Genomic DNA, 19,474 nt, shown 5'->3' on the forward strand with positions numbered 1-19,474 from the left:
GGCCAATTTGGATGTGTTGGTGATGATGATCTATAATTTGGCGTATATATGTATATATATGCAGGTATGCCATGGAGTGAGGAAGAGCACCGCATGTTTCTAATAGGGCTTCAAAAGCTGGGCAGGAGGGGCATCGATCTCTAGAAACTTTGTGACCACAAGAACTCCAACCCAGGTTGCCAGTCATGCACACAAGTATTTTCTTCGACAAAATCACAACCTCCTCAGCAAATGAAAATGCCGTCCTAGCCTTTTCAATGTAATTATACTAAAACACACTATCATTTTGAGCTCCATCGAGAATTCTTTGATGGTCCATCTTTTTATTATTGATTTTGTGTTTATGTTTAAAATTATGTCGTTTTAGACTTTTATTTAATTATCTTTACAGTATACATAAATCTTAATTTAACCTCAAAACGATATAATTCTAAACATATATAAGCACGATAAAAACACCCAAAAGAAGATAAAAAGAAGATATATATATATATCCTATTTCCATAATTTCAAAGCTAGCTTAATGTTCATTTATTAATTTTGAATTTCTCAGTCAATTATTTAATTAATTTCCAAATCAATTAAATATCAATTTGATTTAACTACTCGTAGTTGGTTCATGTTTCTGTGGTATGCTGGCGGGTAAAGATGAATTACTCATAGTTCAGCTGATTAATGCTAACATTACTAGTAATGATATTGCTAATGAATTAAGCTGCTGCTTATAGCAATACAATTCCTTTCGACCAAGGCAATGTCTACCGTACATAGTGAATAATGGTGTGCAGTACTCCTCCACCAAATGCAAATGCGATACTACAAAAGTTGATGTTATTGGTGAGACGTTAATTATGAATCGAAGATGTCGTATGATGTTTGTCAGCAGCCTACTACGTACAATTTCTTCAACTTTAACACATCAGCATCAGAACCTGTCTTCTAATCTTGATCCAATAGGTGCAGCAGCAGAAGCAGAAGCGCCGGATTAAGAACATACTAAACCACGCCCTACAGATAGAGGCCGTCTAATTCGACCTATATGTTAGCTACCCTACTTGTCATTGATCAGATTACTAACAACTAGCCAGTATATTAATAAAATTTTAATTTAACTATTTAAGGGCAATGTTTGCTATTTAATTTAATTTTGTGTAATGTTAAACATCAAAAAATTTAATAACCCAACTAACCAATCCTAGTTTTGTATCACAGTGTGTATTACGACCTAACTATAATTAAGTTTCCCAACCATGAAGCAGATTCGATGACTGCAAGTACTTTAACTATAAGTTTTCCAATCACAGTAACTTCAAAATTCTTATCATCATTTGACTTTCTTTTCATTTTTCTTAATGCAACTAAAATCATTTGGATTTTGAACAGAAGTAGTTCCTGTCATAACTTCAAACAGACTAGTTACCACAAAACCAATGACCTTCCACTAGAAGTCTAAATACTTCATCAGTACCCAACAATGCAGCTTAAAGTTGGTCATATGATTCATTTAACCATTTCATGAACCACATCCATTGATCACTCATCAAAAAATCAAGTCCAAGCCAAACACCAAACAAGACATGATATTAATGCTCTCATTGAAAGCAACTACATCGGAAATACACACTTGATTATCTAAACAAGGCCATGAACAAGGCAAACAAAAAAAAAGTGTACAACTATCAGGGGCCAAAACCAGAGCAATGATCTGACAAAAGATGAAAAAAAAAAAAGGCCGAGTGTGAATTGAAAGCAAAATGTACCTGCAGCTAGACAAACCTAAAAGGAAAGGAGATCACTTTAAGCATGATGCATAGCTCCAAGCCCTAACAGAAATTAACTACCTATATACCAGCTAGCTGCTAATTCCTCCACCACGGACATGCTGTGGAAGTCTAGGAACTGGTGTCGGCCACCATGGGAGCACAAATTTGAAGAAGCAACCATTGATATTTAGATTACTCTCTTTTGCAGCTAACTTTGACCACTTAACTGTACTGATCTCACACTCGTACACACCCTCCGCACACACCAATTAAGGAACTCAACTGTACTGATCTCACACTCGTCTGCAGCTACAGCTGGGTCATCAAATTTAAGGGCACGACATTTATAACAATCAAGAACACCATCACCATTGCTACTACTAGTACTCGTACTGTTGATGTTGTTGATCATGAATGGATCGATCCAGCCCCATAATTATAAGACAGGGGAAATTGTATAATTTGAACCAATACAACACTCCATTGTAAGCGAAGCTAAAGCGTTCATCAGTAGTTTCAAAACTTAGTGGGGCTAATACAACTGACAGTCTCCATTCAATTTGATGATCTCACACTTGTCTTGCTTATAGTTATAATAGGGAATATTATCACAGATGAATTCCACTGCTACTGGCCATTTCGATTCAGTAGTGGCAGGAGGAAGAGCAACCCATTGCACGGTGTATGGATTGCAGATGTAGTAATCCCGTTGCACAATTCATTATACGTCCCTACCACAATTGGCTCTTCTTTCAACCCGTGGACAGTCATGAGTCTTTTGAACACGGGAGATGACATTCGAGTAGACAGTCCTTAATATTCATCATCAATTTTTATAATCGGCTTCTTGATGATGATGATGTTCTTTTTTATTTTTCAGAGTGATGAATATGATCAGAGGACGGTGCTTCAAGACGAATAGAATCTACTCCTTCCTTCGGTAGCAGTATCAGTAGAACTAACTGATATCCAGGGTTCTTACTCCAAGAAGGGCAGAAGATACATATATAGAATCCCCACATTATCTGGAAATAGGAGAGAAATCAATTAAGTAACCCAAATTCCCATTACAACTAACCCAATTCCCAATACGACTAAGAATCCTCATAGAACAAAAAGAAAGTATATCAATCATGAAACTATCAGTATTCTGATAATGTCAACATACTTTGGCATATATTTTATTCAACATTTTACTTTTCTATTTTTTTCAACAAAAAATCAGTGAGTAAATTGCCAGAGCCTCAAAGATAGAGCAGCATGGCAAAAATGAATGTCATCACTGCACGCTACAAAATTACAATATCAAACTCATTTGAACTTTACAAAATCTTCCAGTGTAATTCCCAATTCTTCATTCTAGTCTACTACTCTAATCCTTTTTGTTCTGATGATGAAGAGCTGACAGGGAAAAATGGTTTCCTGCTATAATCCATCCCATTTCATGAACTTCTTGACCTCATCGTACAAAACCAAGATGGCAGCCGCACCCGTACTCCTGAACATGTTCGAAACTCCACCACGATAAAATGAAGCCACCCCCTCTGTTCTATATATCTTCCTCCAGCAGTCCAGAGTGTTATTGTACATCCGCTGTTCCAATCCAGACTGCATCATCATCCGCCTCCGAACTGTATCCAGTGGATATGACAACAATCCAGCAGAGGTTGTCACCGCCTGGGCTACTACCCAACGCTTCCACAATGGCAACTCAGATTCTTCAGACAAAATCTCTTTTATGGTATCAAAGCCTCCAAAGTAAAGGCCCCTGTGAATGACCATCCCCTGTATAGAGGCAGGAAGTCCTCGGTAAACCCCTTGAATCCCATCCTTTTGGTGAATGGTAGCCAGGAAATGGTAGACGCCTCTAAATTGGCGGATGTCGTTTCTTCCAATGTCAGCAGCAAGTCGGGTATGTGCAATATCAAGTGGGTATATTAAAATCAATGTTGTACAACCAGCAGCAGCTCCAGCAATGAAATTGGCAGATGCACCGGACAGAAAATGACCATCTTGAGAGTTTCCACTTCTTAACACATTTCTATAAAGATCCTGTAAAAGAAATTAATTTACAAGGATCATGCACTACATGATATGATTACTATGAAATCTTCATATATTACTTAGAGCTATTCCATCTACCACCATAGCAAACAAAGTCAAAAAGGTATTATCAGTTTGCTTATTGTCTCAGTTTTGTACTCATAGATTTGCTTAAATCATGTAAAAGAACCTTTGGATAAATATATGTTTTTAACAAGTATAGGTAGACAGATTCTCCCAAGATTACATCCTCTTCCATATGTTCTGATGCTACTTAGATGCTCATCTGATCTGGGCCTAATGCTTACCCATGTTACTTAGTCTCCTAATCAATGCTGCCAGTAATTTCTGCCATCCTAGCTTTACATATAACAAAAACATTATCAAGGACAGATAATATGCAATCAGGGACACAGGTTATAAGAAACCCAGATACGGTTTCGTCTGATTGAACTTCAAAAAGTCTCGATCTCCTGGAGTTAACATTTCATAACTACGTTTTCTTTTTCTAATATTTCCCTTGCTCAAGAGAAGGGCAACCTCCCACCCCAAAATTACAAGACTTGGTGTCTGAACTCAAGACCTCTCCCTTCGGGGGAAAATTTCCTCCTTATCTTCTTTACTACATCTAAGAGAATCCCACATTTTTGGCTTTCTACTGTAGATCTTGGTTATTGTTCATAACCATTTTCAGACTCTTACAAACAATTCATTGTGTGGTTAATGACATGACTTGTGTTCTTTGACAAGATATCTCCTAGTTTACACTCTCTTTTCCCCCCCCTATTATTCTCAATCTCTCTAAATTCTCAAAAATTACAGCAAAACTAAATTTTTTTTCTCTTTCTAAAACCTCTTTTGGTTACCATCTAAAGCCCACTACAGTCCTACGAAACAACCCACCTTGTGTTGTCCTACATCATGTTTGTTATTCTAATATGGATACATTTTATTAATTATATGTACCTCAAAGCACTCTGCACATTTTAAGGAAGTCATTCAATTAGTTATCAACATTTCTTGGAGTAAAACTCACCATTACCATTCATTCTCAACAATGACACCCTAATTCTGTTCCCAGACCTAATTAAACCATGCCAAATGTTGACCTAAAGACCATTTAATACCTTAAAAGTAAGGGAACAAGAATAGCATTGCAACCTTTCCCTCTTCCTTTAGGACAAGCCCCTTTCCTACTGAGCATCATGCTCACTGAACCAAACCCCTCATCTACACTGTGCTCACTCTCAACCAGATATGTCCAAATATTGCATATAACAATAATTGGAAACCATATTGTAAACTTTACACCAGACAGAAAGTCCCTCAGTGATGATGGATTGGTTAGTACTTAGTAGGCACAAATGTTTAACAGAGTCAATGAATCAAGTTCTCCACTTTCCTTTCTCCATAATATTCTCCCTGATAGCTAGCAGACAAGTATAGAGAAGAAGCACTCCGAGAAGATGGATTCTTTTAAGGAAAAAATCAGATAATTGAACCCCACACCTCCTAACAAGCTCCAGCAAAGTCATAGTCATTTCCCATCAATATGCCAACAAAATCCCTCAAGTCAATCTAATTTGCTATAAACTACAAAAAAGCCCATTCAAGTTCATATCGCATAACAACAAACCCATAAATTCAAGGTATAACAACAAACCCATCTGAAAGAAACAGTTCCAAATGTGAGAAATTCCCATCATTGCCATTCAAGACTCACAGTGATCAAAACCCAATACACAAAAAAGAGAAAATCTTCAAAACGAAGAAGTGGAAGCGTTCATACCTTGAGGGAAAAATTGAGAGCGACAGAGGGGTAATATCGAAGAACGCTGCTGCCATTGCCTCTCCAAAGAGAAAGAATGCCTTCTTCTCTGACCGTACGGACGAGACAATCGAGCATGCCCTTGAATCTGGTACGTCTGCCGCCAAGAATAGCGAGATTGCTCTCTTGGGTCTGCAACAAAAGCTTGGTTCTTTCAATCGGGGCCACAATCGTGTGCACCATCCCGCCCATCACCGCCCCAGCCATTAGATCGCGGTGGAAGCTAGTCAGCCAATCGGACGGCCCTAATCTCGACCCTCTCTTTTCTGGGTCATCGTCATCTTTGCTCATTCTCTGAAACCCTCTCTTTCCCTCTCTTGTTTGTTAATGTGTGTCTCTGTCTCTCTCTCTATGTTTGTTGAAAATGGTGGGAAATTGATATGGGCATACCACCCATCAATACAATTTGTTTTTTCTGACAAAAAAAAGTATCCATTAATGCATAGCATTTAACAAATTTCCCAGTTCCCAAATCCCAAATCCCAAACACAAAGCTTCATCGATTAATTAACTAATTATCAATTATCATACAAAAATATTTGATCTTTGTATTTGTGCTTAGCTAAGATGCAAAGATAACGGAATACGCGCTTCACTTCCCGATATAGCTGGCCTTTTGATGAGGAGGGTGCTAAGGATACAGTCAGACGCACCCCAGGATTGGATTGATGGATAAGCATCAGTTTTGTTCTCTTCTGATCAATGATCATCACTTTTCATTACTCACGTGTGATACGATGATTCATTGCTACGCTATAGCCTATATGCATGATTTATTTTAAAAAACTGTAAATTCTACGCACTAAAGAATTTGCTATAAATTATAATCATGTTTATTAATTTTTAATTGTGAGTCCGTACGATCACTGAGTCAGGGTGATAATGGTGGTATTAAAGAATTTTGCCTCGTGGACTTTTTTTACCTAGAGTTGCAAATTTTCATACGCAAACAAGCAAGGTGGCTAATTTTTGTTCTCTTTTTTCTAATTTTTCTTATATATATATTTTAATTTCAAAGAAGGTAAAGAACAAGATTACAAGGTTTCTTTTTTAGTTCAACAAGATTACAAGGTTGAAAAATGAAGAGACCAGTTATGGTATTTGATTTTGAGAGAGTTACGTATGTACTTGTAATTTGCATGTCAGCTCATTTCAGTTGTTGCATTCTTGGCTTGGGCTTATTCACAATACAACTTTTCATGGGCTTGGGCTTGGGCTTGGGCTTATCGCCAACCCAACCCGAAACAAAGCCCATGATTTTTATGAGGTAGAAAATGTCCAAAGGGAAAAAGTGAGCTGCTAGAATGTTTTTGGCACCCACTTGATCGGGCTTAAAACCCAACCCATATGTGAAATTTAAACCCGAATAATGTCTTTTGAACCCACTTGATTAGACCAGTAAAACTCGACACGTTTGTCTGAATATTGAAACCTGCAGACAAGATAATTATCACGTGAACCTTGAACAGTTGAACTCAGAGTGAGACTCAGACCCTATGGGCTAAGAAAAAAGGACAGTGAAGGTGAAAATGACAAATAGAAGCAAATCAAATAATGAGCTAGAGAATATTATACCTGTAAATCCAAAGAATAAACTGATCATATATTCATATGTAATAAATTAATACTATATTTGGGTGCATGCATGTCACCTCATGAAATTAATGAACTAATACTGTTTATATATATGAAAATTGCTGCTCTTTCTCTTAATTATGTATGCAGAGATTGTTATGTATATAGTTCAAAATACCAATTATATATGTTGTGGCATATCTAGCTAGCTAATTAACTTCATGTTACTGAACTATATAGCTAATGTCAATTTTATTGTCCCACTTGCTTCCATGATCTTTAACCTTGTCAATGTAAATGAACAGTGCTTATATATATATATATATCTCTCTCTCTCTCTGCACATAAATACAATTATAAAAATAAAGATGATATGGGTTGTGCAGCTAGCAATGGGGACCGGCCTATTTTTTTGTTGCCCTATTATTCATTTCAAAGACCAAGAAAAATGTCAGAAAACTAGCTAGCTATATATATTTTAATGAAGTTGCATTACTAAATTAATACTAAGTTAGGACTAAACAAGTATAATATAAGAATGAGGACTGTTTTCCCATAAGCATGTATGTCTGCTGGAATATATTCAATCACTGAATGAATATCGATCCAATCATGCATATATGCTTAATAATATTATGTGGTAATATTGCACAGGGTGCAAGCTAGCTAGCTAGGTGGGGTTTTCCTTTTCTCTTTTACCCATGATGTTAAAAGGCCATAATCAACTTCTTATCATCTCCTTATAATCTCTCGATCTCTCTCTCTCTCTGGTACGTACTCTGAAGTCTTTCTCTCCCTTTTATCTTTTCGATCACTTGGTTGCTTTATTTCTACTTTTTATGGCAAGGAGAAAGGTATGGTGTGTTAAAAAAGGCTTAAATAAACTTAAGAGATAGGAAATGCATGTAATTTTAAAAAGTGAATATATATATATAAATATATAATTATTAAAGAAATAATTTCGGTGACTGGGATGAGAACAAAGGAAAAGACAGAAAGTGTACGTCAGAACAAGCCTGTTGGTTGAGCTGTGGTGGTGGATGGGTGGAGATCGCTCCAAGGGAATCCCTCCTCATCCACATCTCTTTCTCTCTCTTCTCTCTCTCTCATGCACACACATACACATACAAATATCTCATACTCTTTTTTATGATTCATATAAAAACACTGAGTTTGGTTTATAAGGTTAAATTTAGTTGAATTTTCTTGGTGTTTGCAACCCACTAACCAGCTGAAAGCAAAGCAAAAGTGGCTGTTGAACACATAAAATTAAGAAACTAGCAAGCTATTGGCTAAAAGGTTGGTGCTAGTCCACTTAAAAGTTCATTAATTTATATATTTTCCTTTAAATTATCTATATGTGCTAGCTCCTTTCTCTCTTATTAATTAATTTTTCCTTTTTTTGATATTAATCTTGAAGGTTTGAACCTTAGAGAATCATCATCAAGCTAGAAGGCTAACTGGGGAGAAGAATTTGGTGGGATTTGTGTCCACTTGTACATGTAATTCTTTCTAAATTAGGGTTTGCACTCAGATCTAAATCCTGCCACACATGTGAAAGAATTGATCTGCTCTTGATTTATGAATCTCATACTTGTTGTCCTCAATTAAGTAGTCATCATTTCAACAGCAGTACTAGCTCTTGTAATTAATGTGAGTGTGGAGATAGCAGATAGAGATGATGAAAGGTTTAATGGTGGATGAGAATATGTCCAATTTGACCTGTGCATCTGGTGATTTAAGTGGTTCTTCAAGTACCAGAAATGAGTCCACAGCTGCAGGTGGCACACTGTACCCTCAACAATCCTCTTCAGCTTCAACATATCAGCAGCCACCACCACCAAAGAAGAAGAGGAACCTTCCAGGCAACCCAGGTAATCATGATCTCATCAATTACCATATATATTATGCATGAAATTAATGAATAATGGCTATCTTTTATTAAACATATATAATTGTTTAGTTTTTCTTATTTTTGGTACTTGAAATTTAATTAATTAATGAATTTGATTAATTTGGAGCAGACCCAGATGCTGAAGTGATAGCCTTGTCTCCCAAATCACTGATGGCAACAAATAGATTTATATGTGAGATCTGCAACAAAGGGTTTCAGAGAGAGCAGAATCTTCAGCTTCATAGAAGAGGGCACAACTTGCCATGGAAGCTAAAGCAAAGGACAACCAAGGAGGTGAGGAAGAAGGTGTATCTGTGCCCAGAACCAACATGTGTCCACCATGACCCTTCAAGGGCTCTTGGGGATCTCACGGGGATCAAGAAGCACTTCAGCAGAAAGCATGGTGAGAAGAAGTGGAAGTGTGAAAAATGCTCAAAGCGCTATGCGGTTCAGTCGGATTGGAAAGCTCACTCCAAGATCTGTGGCACAAGAGAGTATAGATGTGACTGTGGAACCCTTTTCTCTAGGTAATTTGAATTGATCGAACCAAAATTATAATCGGGGAATTTTAATTTAAATACATTCAGTATCATTCCTTCCAAGATTAATTGAACTTTCTCATCAATTTTCAGTACTAATTAAGGCCATAAATACTTATATTGAGTCACTTCGATCATCACATTTTCTTTCAGATATTCAATACTGCATTCTTGATAATTCATCGCTAAAGTAACCTTAGGAAGAGGAGAGTGAGAGAGAGAGAGAAGAAAGAGTGAAGGCTTTTGAGGTGTAATGAGAAACGTAAAGTGCTTATTGTGTAAATATCTTTAGTGGGTTACACATGTATCTGCTATATGTCTTTTGTCATCAAAAAACAAAAAGAAGGAAAATACAAAAAGGTGAATAAGAGAGAGAGAGAGAGAGAGAGAGAGAGAGAGAGAGAGAGAGAGAGAGAGAGAGAGAGAGAGAGAGAGAGAGAGAGAGAGAGAGAGAGAGAGAGAGAGAAGACTTCACAGTTCACACTGCGCGCACTACTGTTTATTATGCATGTTGCTTTTAGATTGATATGATATTGGTTTGCTCTTTTTGTTTTTTTGTGCTTGTTTTGATTATTAACAGGAGGGACAGCTTCATCACTCACAGAGCCTTCTGTGATGCTTTAGCACAGGAGAATAGTAACAACACTAATTATGATAATAGTGGAGTAGCTGCCAGAGCAATGCCAGCTGGAATGATAAACCCACTTCTCTCCTCACTACCCCAACTCCATGGCCATGGCCTCCAAGCTTCTTCTGGTCATCTATCAGCTGTGAAAAGAGAAGTCCAAGATCATAATCAGCTACAGCTTCCACCATGGATGTCTTGCTCATCATCATCACCACTATTCTCAACTTCATTCGATCAGCAATCTTTCGTTCAGCATCATCAAAACCCTAACCCTAGCAACAGCAGCTCTGGACTCCCATCTGATCATCATTTCTTCCAAGCCAGCACAGCTGTATCTTCCCCTCACATGTCAGCCACTGCATTACTGCAAAAGGCAGCAGAAATGGGTGCCTCAGTGAGCAAACCCTCCCCATTTCTCAAACCCCACATGATGTCCCAGCAGCAACAAACTAGTGCTAATTTGGGTACTACTTTGCCTCCTTCATCACGTGAAGCAATGGAGAATAATGTCATTGGGTTTGGGAATAAATCTGCTGCGGCTGTTACCTCTTCTTCTTTTATGGAACTGCAGGCTGCTGCTGATCAAAATTCACAATACCATGACATGATGATGATGAGCGCGGCTCATGGGTTCGATCAACTGTCATCCTTTGGAGATCATGATCATCAGGCGGCTTTCAATGGAATGGTGCACGATCCAAGAAGGGTCGTCGACAATAATTTTGTTGGAATTCCTCTAAAGAAAACCACCACGGAAGCCGCCGCTGGAGGAGGAGGAGGAGGTGGTGGTAATATGAATATGAATATCAACAATAGTGATGGAATGACAAGAGATTTCTTGGGTCTTAAAGCGTTTTCATCCCATGATGAGGATTTTTTCAACATGGCTGGGCTCGACGACCATGTCAATAACTCTTCTACTGCTTCAGTACCTAATTATGGGCAGCAGAGTCATCACAACAATCAAACATCTAACTGGCAAGGTTAGATAGAGAGAAAGAGAAGAAGAGAGGCATTAATCTTGAATCTCGTTAATAGGCAATTCAATGGTGCTCTAATCTGCACTGTTCACTTAATTTTCTTTCTCTCAATTAGTTTTGTTCTTTAATTTATTATGAATAGTTTTCTGCTTTTGTAATTGATCACATCGATCTTTTTCTATTCTCGGAAAATTATAAGCCAAAAGGCTAGTTAATAGCACATGGAATCGACATTTTTTTTCTTGATAACTCGTATACATATCTATAATCCTTAATTAGCAAATCTTTTCATTAAATAATGAGTGGATATACATATAAGTAGGGAGTTCAAGTAAGAATGTCCTTACTTTAAGAAATTTAAGATCTTCTATGGGGAATGTAGTTCAATAATTGATACTGTTTATTTTTTAGGTCTCAATCTCCTCAATTAAGGATCATCATTGTAAAAAATTTAGTTAAATTGGTAATTATTGAGTCATTTAAACTATATAGACAAACCCAATATGTCAAATAAAATTGAAATGAAATGATGTTGATGAGCAATTTTCAATTTGACTGAATTTTGTAGGAGTGATATTTAAATGACATCCTAAAATATGATAATCATTGAATTGTAAGCCTCACATAGACTTTTCTTATTTTATTAAAGTAAGGATATCTTTACTAAAGCTTTTTCTACATATAAGTATGTTTTTTTATTAATACATAAGTATTTTATTTGTCATAATAAATGAGGTTTGTGTTGAATTTTGTAGGTTAATTAGCCTAAGACTTAAAAATGTCTGTAAGAAAAAGAGATTGGTTAAGCTATCTTTTCCACTTGACTATCAAAAAATAAAACTTTTTATATACTAGCTGGCTATTAGCAAACTCAAAGAAAATTCTCACTTGGGGCTTAATGACCACATACAAGTATTCAACATACTCTTTGCATGCGTTCCAGCTTCTTTCTTAATTAAAGCCAAATTAATAGGAGCATGACTATATAAAGTGTGACCAACTGACGTGGTGCTCTAAAAATCATACATTAGACTAGCATTCTTGATTTCTTGAAACATAAAGTTAGTAGCAACTTTACCTTTTTTGAAAATTAGTTAATGATGAACAGACCATGAAACCGCTTAAAATTAAGATTCGAGAGTACAAGCACTGAGTCAATGAGTCCACTGATCACTCATGTGTTTTTTATTTTCGGTCTGATCACTATGCAAACTTTTTTCTTTTTTTTTGTTGGGAATTATGCTATATGATGAATTGTGTGGATCCATCCGAACACAAAAGTAGATGCTATTTGATTCCTGTGCGCGCAGCTCCTTTATAATTCCAATCCCGATGAGGTTTAAAAAGAAAAGAAAAGCAACCCCAAAAACGGGACTACTTGTACCTCCACGGGGCATCATTTTTTTATTGAGATATTTTGGAGGCCAAAACGGCCAAACCAATCCATAAAATGAGTTCATGGATCTTTCATGTACATTTACTCAAATTTTATGAACACATATTCACAATGTATAAGAGATCTATTATTTGAGTTTAACACAATACAATATATATACGAAGTTTATAAAATTTGATGGCACGTTTACTTATATGAAATTAGAGTGAAATGGATGATAGTCATTCTCATTAATTTCACTCAAATTATGTGTTTACTTGTATTGAGAAATAAAAAAATAAGTGAGATTCACTCCAAAATCAAAAAATCATTTCCTTAATCTCATTTATTGGGTGGACATGGTATTGACTAGGGGTGGTAGCGGTTTGGTAACCGAATCGAAATGGCTCAACCGATCACCGACCTACCACCGGCAGTATGGCCAGCTTTGGTCGGTATCGGTCGATATCAATTCGGCGCGATCGGATGTGGTGGCTAAGACTTCACCCTCTTCTCTCTGCAACTCCAACTCCAACTCCAGCACCTCCAATCATAGTCACTGCCCTGCTACAACTCCAACTCTGCAAGTTTGACCACTTAAACTCACCACTATGCGCTACTCACCATCGTCGCACTTACTCCTCGAAGCTTTGCCGATGCCAAGCCTGAGCTCACCGTAAGAAGAAGAAAAAGAACAAGAAGAAGAAGATAAGGGGTCGGTCGGTATTAGTTGTCTGACGGTTTGAGATTTCCCAATCGCCATCGACAAGGGTCGGTATGTCAGTCGGTGACGCCATTGGTTCGATGTTCCGCCACCTCGGTTGTTTGCGATTTTTTTTCGGTTGGTATGTTAGTTGGTGGTGGTTTGTCAGAAGATTTTCCTGACCCTAGTATTGACTCTCATTATATCCATAACCATTAATTCATACCAAAAGTACTCTAAATTTTTATAATAATCCCAAAATACCTATTAAGAAAATATTTTTTTAAAACAACACTCAAACTTTTTAGTAATCAAACAAGTTTTTATTCTGATTCATGATAATTAGTAAACACGGGAAGGAAAATCAACTTTATTTTCATTATTATTTCAAATAATTAGTAAACAACTTAATCGGAATGACTCATCCTCACTCCAATTTATTCTCTCACCCATTCATTCTCACTCTGATCCCTTTTTTTTTTTTTTTTTCACATTCCATGTCAGTAAACGTAACCTTAGAGCCAAATCAAAACAATAACCTCACTTGACCCTCCTGAGAACTGGTCTTAATCAATGTCTTAATGTTATAGGCCCATAGACTTCGCTAATAGTAATTCGCTATGGATCACTATGGTTCTTGATCATGACCCGTTATGTATGACTATGGATTTGGGTTGGGCCAAGTTTTTACTTTTACAAAGAAAAACTTGTAAACCAATCTGGATCAGCCTGGTGACCGGTGACAATAGGTTGTTGATTTCATTGAAATTGGGCTTCTTGATTGATCACTATCTGAGTCACTGAGTAGGATGTTTTTTTTTCCTTTTGTGATGGATACAGAAAATAAAAAATTAATTAACAAATACTAGCAGGACATTAATTTCTGGCGATATACATCATATACCCAAAAAAAAAATCTTGATCTATTTTCCAAACAAAAAAGAAAAGAGGAATTTCAAGCAAAGGGTCGGAGACCCGAGTCCATAAAAGTCCAATTATCCATTGCCGAAAGGGCAATATGGACATTTTGGCTCGCGACCATAATAGTAATTAGCAAACAAGACACGCGGAGCACATCATTACATCGTGCGCAAACTAGAACCTAGAACCTAGAACCCGGTTTGGTTTGGTTATGTTCCTCACCCTCAGGCTCTTCCTCAACCTCTATCTTCCAAAACTCGCTCTTTCCCTCATTTTCCTTCTCATTTTCTCCCCGGCCAAACACGTCTCCACATAGACCCTTCCCACGTCCAAATTTTGTTACTGAGAGAACTAGAGACAGACAGAGAGGAAGTTTTAGTGAGGGTAAAATCGGACATTTTTTTAGGTCTTTAAGCAAGAGATGGCTTTGAGGCGCCTGATTACTCAGGTCGGTTAAATCTTCAGCTGGGTTCTTATAAATCTTAGTTTTTCTATGCAATCTTCTGCTTCCCTCTGCCATAGACGTGTTTTCTAACGATAAAGTTTGTTTCTTTTAGTTGATATTGAAAACCCTAATTTCTATATTTTGATTGTTCATGAGTTTAATCATTATGTTCATTTCTTTTTTCATCTTCTGCATAATCATAGTGTTGCGGTATACGGTTCTGTTTAGGTTTGAGTTGTAAGTGTGTACAATAAGGAGTTATTTACATTGCGAGCTTACAATGGAAGATTTTTGATCTGTTTGATTGCTAGGAAAACGTAGGAAATTCGTAATTAACATGTTCAAATCTGTAATGATTGGGTACCCAATGGAAAGTAGACCCTTTTGAGATCATTACGAAAATTGGGTGTTCTAAAAAATTTTGTTTAGAGCTTTTGTTGGCCTAAAAGGAATGAGGGTTTGGGGTGCACTCTCTTCCAAATCCCTTCCAATCAAGGCTTAAATGTATGCTGTGCTCTAGTGGTTTTTTCAATTATATTTCGATTTGCTCTTTCTTTTTTGATTTGCTCTTTCATCTAGCAGTTTTGGCACCATTTGATTACCCTCTTATATATACTTTCTTTGTTGCTTTAGGCTATATTAAATTTCATGTTTTTTCTACAACAGGTATCAAGGCATCGATCAGAGTTGGGACAGCTGAAAAACGTGTTTGCCAGAACTTATTTTCCAGTCAACAGGATTGCAGGTGGTGGGGGTATGGCATTCAGAACTTTTTAATTTACATCTTTTTTTTTTGTTCATTTCAAACTTACAAAGAATTCTGCTTCTTGTTTTTTATCTTTTCAAATTTGTTGCTTTGGGTAATTCGTTGTCTAGGTTTTAAGTGGAAGTTAGTGCACTATTTTCTATTTATTTTCATTTTTTGAAGCAATTACTGTCTTTTAACCCTTGTGCAGGGAATAGGCTTTTAAGTGCTCAAGAGAGGTTTCAGTCAAGCTATGTTGGCAGTTTTGCTCGCAGAGTACGTGATGCAGATGAAGCTAGTGAACTTGCCCATCTAAAAGAACTTTACCATCGGAGTGATCATGAAGCAGTGATAAGATTTTTTGAAAGTCAACCATCATTGCATTCTAACCCTTCAGCACTTTCTGAATATGTGAAATCATTAGTAAAAGTTGGCAGGCTGGATGAGAGTGAGTTACTCAAGACATTGCAGAGAGGTGGGTAATGGATTGTTTCCCGTGTTATTATTTCTACCCAAAATACTGCCCTAGTTTGTCTATTTTTGTATGACTTTGGTCTGTAATTGTTCTAAGCTTATCAATAAAGTTGGGATGATAGAAATTTAATGTGATGATTGTTTTGTAATATTCCTGCTTTTTTTTTTAATAATCAAATACCTTTTTCCTTCTAATAATTTATATGGACTCTGAACTTCTGTTGATTTTTAATTTTTTTTTTTTGTGTATAAAAACTGCATGCTTAGTACATTGATTTTCTGAAAGGTTTTTCACATCCTTTTCAACTTATGACTCTGAGCTATTGAGCAAGAAGCGTTTATATATTTTGTAGGTGTTAGTAACTCAGCAAGGGAGGAAGAAAGCATGGGCAGCTTCACAGCTTTCAGGAATGTTGGAAAATCTACGAAAGATGGTGTTCTTGGAACTTCAAGTGCTCCTATTCATATGGTGGCTACAGAAGGAGGTCATTTTAAAGAGCAGCTGTGGCGTACAATTCGCACTATCGCGCTAGCCTTTCTTTTGATATCTGGGGTAGGAGCACTTATTGAGGATAGAGGAATAAGCAAAGGTATTACTATCTCTTGATGCTTTAGGTTCAAGTTCAACCATGATTTGGTTAGATGCTTCCTTAAACTGATGAAAGCTTTTCCTTTAAATTTTCCGTTTCCACTTTTCAGGACTCGGACTTAATGAGGAGGTCCAACCTAGCATGGAATCTAACACAAAATTTAACGATGTAAAGGGTGTTGATGAGGCTAAGGCAGAGCTAGAAGAAATCGTTCACTATCTTCGAGATCCTAAGGTAGATGCATTCAACATTATTTTTAGCAGAATATGAAATTTAAACACCTAGGTTTTAGTCATCACCCCCTGCCCCTGTTTTTGTGAGATAAGGGCAAAGTCATCCCATTTCATCCAACCCAAAAAGATGAGGTTGGAAGTGACCTCTCAAGGAGTTAAGTAAAGAACTTGAAATGGTCTTGATTTTTCACTATTCAATAAAATTGTCTCTCATTTGTGTTATTTTCCTTCAAATCATGAAAGTATAATATTGATTTCAAGGGTTGAATCTTCTGGGAAACTAGTGTCTCTGAACAGGTTTAATTGAACTGAGCTGAGAAAATGGTTGAAATGCCAAATCCTCCTGATTTTGTTTCCTGTGTGCCCTTTGATTTCCTTTCTTTTCTATCTTGCAATGTGTTCATCTTTTTATAACTGTACAGTTTCTTTTAGATACCCCCTTAATCTGATTTCCCTTGGTGCAGCGTTTCACTCGTCTAGGTGGCAAGCTCCCAAAAGGTGTGTTGCTTGTTGGCCCACCTGGCACTGGCAAAACAATGTTAGCAAGAGCGATTGCTGGAGAAGCAGGGGTACCTTTCTTTTCATGCAGTGGAAGTGAGTTTGAAGAGATGTTTGTTGGTGTTGGAGCTCGAAGGGTTAGGGATCTTTTTGCAGCTGCAAAGAAGAGATCACCTTGTATAATATTTATTGATGAGATAGATGCAATAGGAGGAAGCCGCAACCCAAAGGATCAGCAGTACATGAAAATGACTCTGAATCAGTTGCTTGTCGAACTTGATGGTTTTAAACAAAATGAAGGGATTATTGTTATTGCCGCTACTAATTTCCCAGAGTCGTTGGACAAAGCATTGGTGAGACCTGGACGATTTGATCGCCACATTGTTGTTCCTAATCCTGATGTTGAAGGGCGGAGGCAGATTATGGAAGCCCACATGTCGAAGGTAATCTTTCACTCCTTAATGAGAATATTTATTAGAAATGGTAAGCTTGAGTTACAAATTGCAATTGCCTGTGCCTTGGTCTTGAAAGGTCTTGAAAAATACCTGTAAGGTTAATCAAAATTCCCTTTTGACAGGTTCTGAAGGATGATGATGTTGATTTGAGTATCATTGCTAGAGGAACTCCCGGGTTCTCGGGTGCTGATCTTGCAAACTTGGTCAACATAGCTGCCCTGAAGGCTGCCATGGACGGTGCTAAAGCAGTGAACATGGCTGATCTTGAGTATGCTAAAGACAAGATTATGATGGGAAGTGAACGCAAGTCAGCTGTTATATCTGATGAGTCACGAAAGCTAACAGCTTTCCATGAGGGTGGTCATGCACTTGTGGCCATCCACACTGATGGTGCTCATCCAGTTCACAAGGCAACAATAGTTCCCCGGGGTATGTCACTCGGCATGGTTGCCCAGTTACCTGACAAGGACGAGACAAGTGTCTCCCGGAAACAGATGCTTGCGCGGCTCGACGTTTGTATGGGTGGGCGGGTTGCTGAAGAGCTCATCTTTGGAGAAAATGAAGTTACTTCCGGTGCATCTGATGATCTCCGGCAAGCAACTTCTCTTGCCAGAGCAATGGTAACGAAGTATGGTATGAGCAAAGAAGTTGGGCTTGTCAGCCACAATTATGATGACAATGGGAAGAGCATGAGCACAGAAACTAGGCTGCTTATTGAAGAAGAAGTGAAGTACTTCTTGGAAAGGGCTTACAACAATGCAAAAAACATCCTTACCACACATAGCAAGGAGCTCCATGCCCTTGCTAATGCTCTACTAGAGCAGGAGACACTCACTGGAAGTCAGATCAAGGCCTTGCTTGCCCAAGTAAACTCTCAGCAGCTGCAGCAGCTACAACCGCACCAACAAGTAGTTGCAGCAAAGAGTAGCTCGCAGTCCAACCCAGTGCCCCCCTCAACACCCAATGCAGCTGCATCTGCTGCTGCCGCAGCAGCCGCAGCTGCTGCCGCTGCAACTGCTGCAGCCAAGACTAAAGGCATTGCGCCTGTGGGATCTTAGCACTAGAGAGGTTGGTGAGTTCCAGGTATCTATTTATCAGTGTCAATGTGCATATAGTAAATTTACTCCCCAGCCTTCTCTGTTTGGTTATCATGGTTTGCTGCCACTGAGGTATAATTTATGTATTGCCGTGGTCAGATTGACTTGGGAATTGTAGACGAGTTTATCGGTAAGTCAGTGTAGGAGTTCTAATCAAGGCATTGGAGAACAACCATTGTCTGTTTTTGATTGTTCTTTTTTTTTTTTTTTTTTTCTCTGATGGTTCTTATTTATACAATAAAAGTTAGTGCATTCTTGATTTTGGCTTTTAACTTTATTATTTATCGCATACCCCTTTGCACTTTCTATTCTCCCTCCAACAGTTTCTACGCTCCATTGCCCTGCTAGCTTCTTAAACTTGAAGCTTCAACAAAGGGTATTCTTCATTATTGATGTATGAGGTTATAGTTGCAGTATTGCTAGTTCTGAGTGAATCAGCACGTTGGTCTTTTAAAACTAACCATTTTCCTCGAAAATTTGTTACTCAATTTTAAAACCTCTCTTTTTTTTTTTTTCTAATTATTTTTTTCGCTCTAAATACATAAAAACTTCTAAAAAGATTAGAAGCGCGCACCTAAGGAATATAATTTGAGGGATTAGTGGAGACAATGCATCTAAAAGTTAGAATCATACTAATTTCATTTGTTAAATGGAATGAGTGGATTTGAGTGATGGAAAAATAAATGAT

General features: G+C 37.5%; 3 protein-coding genes across 3 annotated transcripts; 2 read left to right on the top strand and 1 right to left on the bottom strand.

Moving 5' to 3' along the window:
- Positions 1 to 2,917: 2,917 nt before the first annotated feature.
- PM-ANT (Mitochondrial substrate carrier family protein) lies at positions 2,918 to 6,166 on the bottom strand. Its single transcript, XM_086250145.1, has 2 exons — positions 5,596 to 6,166; positions 2,918 to 3,815 (listed from the first exon to the last, which is right to left on the bottom strand). The coding sequence occupies exons 1-2, from the start codon at positions 5,923 to 5,925 to the stop codon at positions 3,189 to 3,191; spliced, it is 957 nt and encodes a 318-aa protein (XP_086106271.1). The 5' UTR covers positions 5,926 to 6,166; the 3' UTR covers positions 2,918 to 3,188.
- A 2,073-nt stretch (positions 6,167 to 8,239) lies between these two features.
- LOC147278545 (protein indeterminate-domain 7-like) lies at positions 8,240 to 11,491 on the top strand. Its single transcript, XM_086250144.1, has 4 exons — positions 8,240 to 8,508; positions 8,630 to 9,083; positions 9,234 to 9,630; positions 10,223 to 11,491. The coding sequence occupies exons 2-4, from the start codon at positions 8,888 to 8,890 to the stop codon at positions 11,256 to 11,258; spliced, it is 1,629 nt and encodes a 542-aa protein (XP_086106270.1). The 5' UTR covers positions 8,240 to 8,508; positions 8,630 to 8,887; the 3' UTR covers positions 11,259 to 11,491.
- A 2,943-nt stretch (positions 11,492 to 14,434) lies between these two features.
- On the top strand, positions 14,435 to 19,058 carry FTSH4 (FTSH protease 4). The gene is made up of 7 exons (XM_086249904.1): positions 14,435 to 14,697; positions 15,361 to 15,448; positions 15,651 to 15,914; positions 16,267 to 16,503; positions 16,613 to 16,737; positions 17,201 to 17,677; positions 17,812 to 19,058. Exons 1-7 carry the CDS (start codon positions 14,671 to 14,673, stop codon positions 18,745 to 18,747), a joined length of 2,154 nt encoding a protein of 717 aa, XP_086106030.1. The 5' UTR covers positions 14,435 to 14,670; the 3' UTR covers positions 18,748 to 19,058.
- Positions 19,059 to 19,474: the final 416 nt, after the last annotated feature.

This window comes from Dryas octopetala, chromosome 7, assembly GCF_963921425.1.
Source record: "Dryas octopetala chromosome 7, drDryOcto1.1, whole genome shotgun sequence".
Lineage (NCBI taxonomy): Eukaryota > Viridiplantae > Streptophyta > Magnoliopsida > Rosales > Rosaceae > Dryas > Dryas octopetala.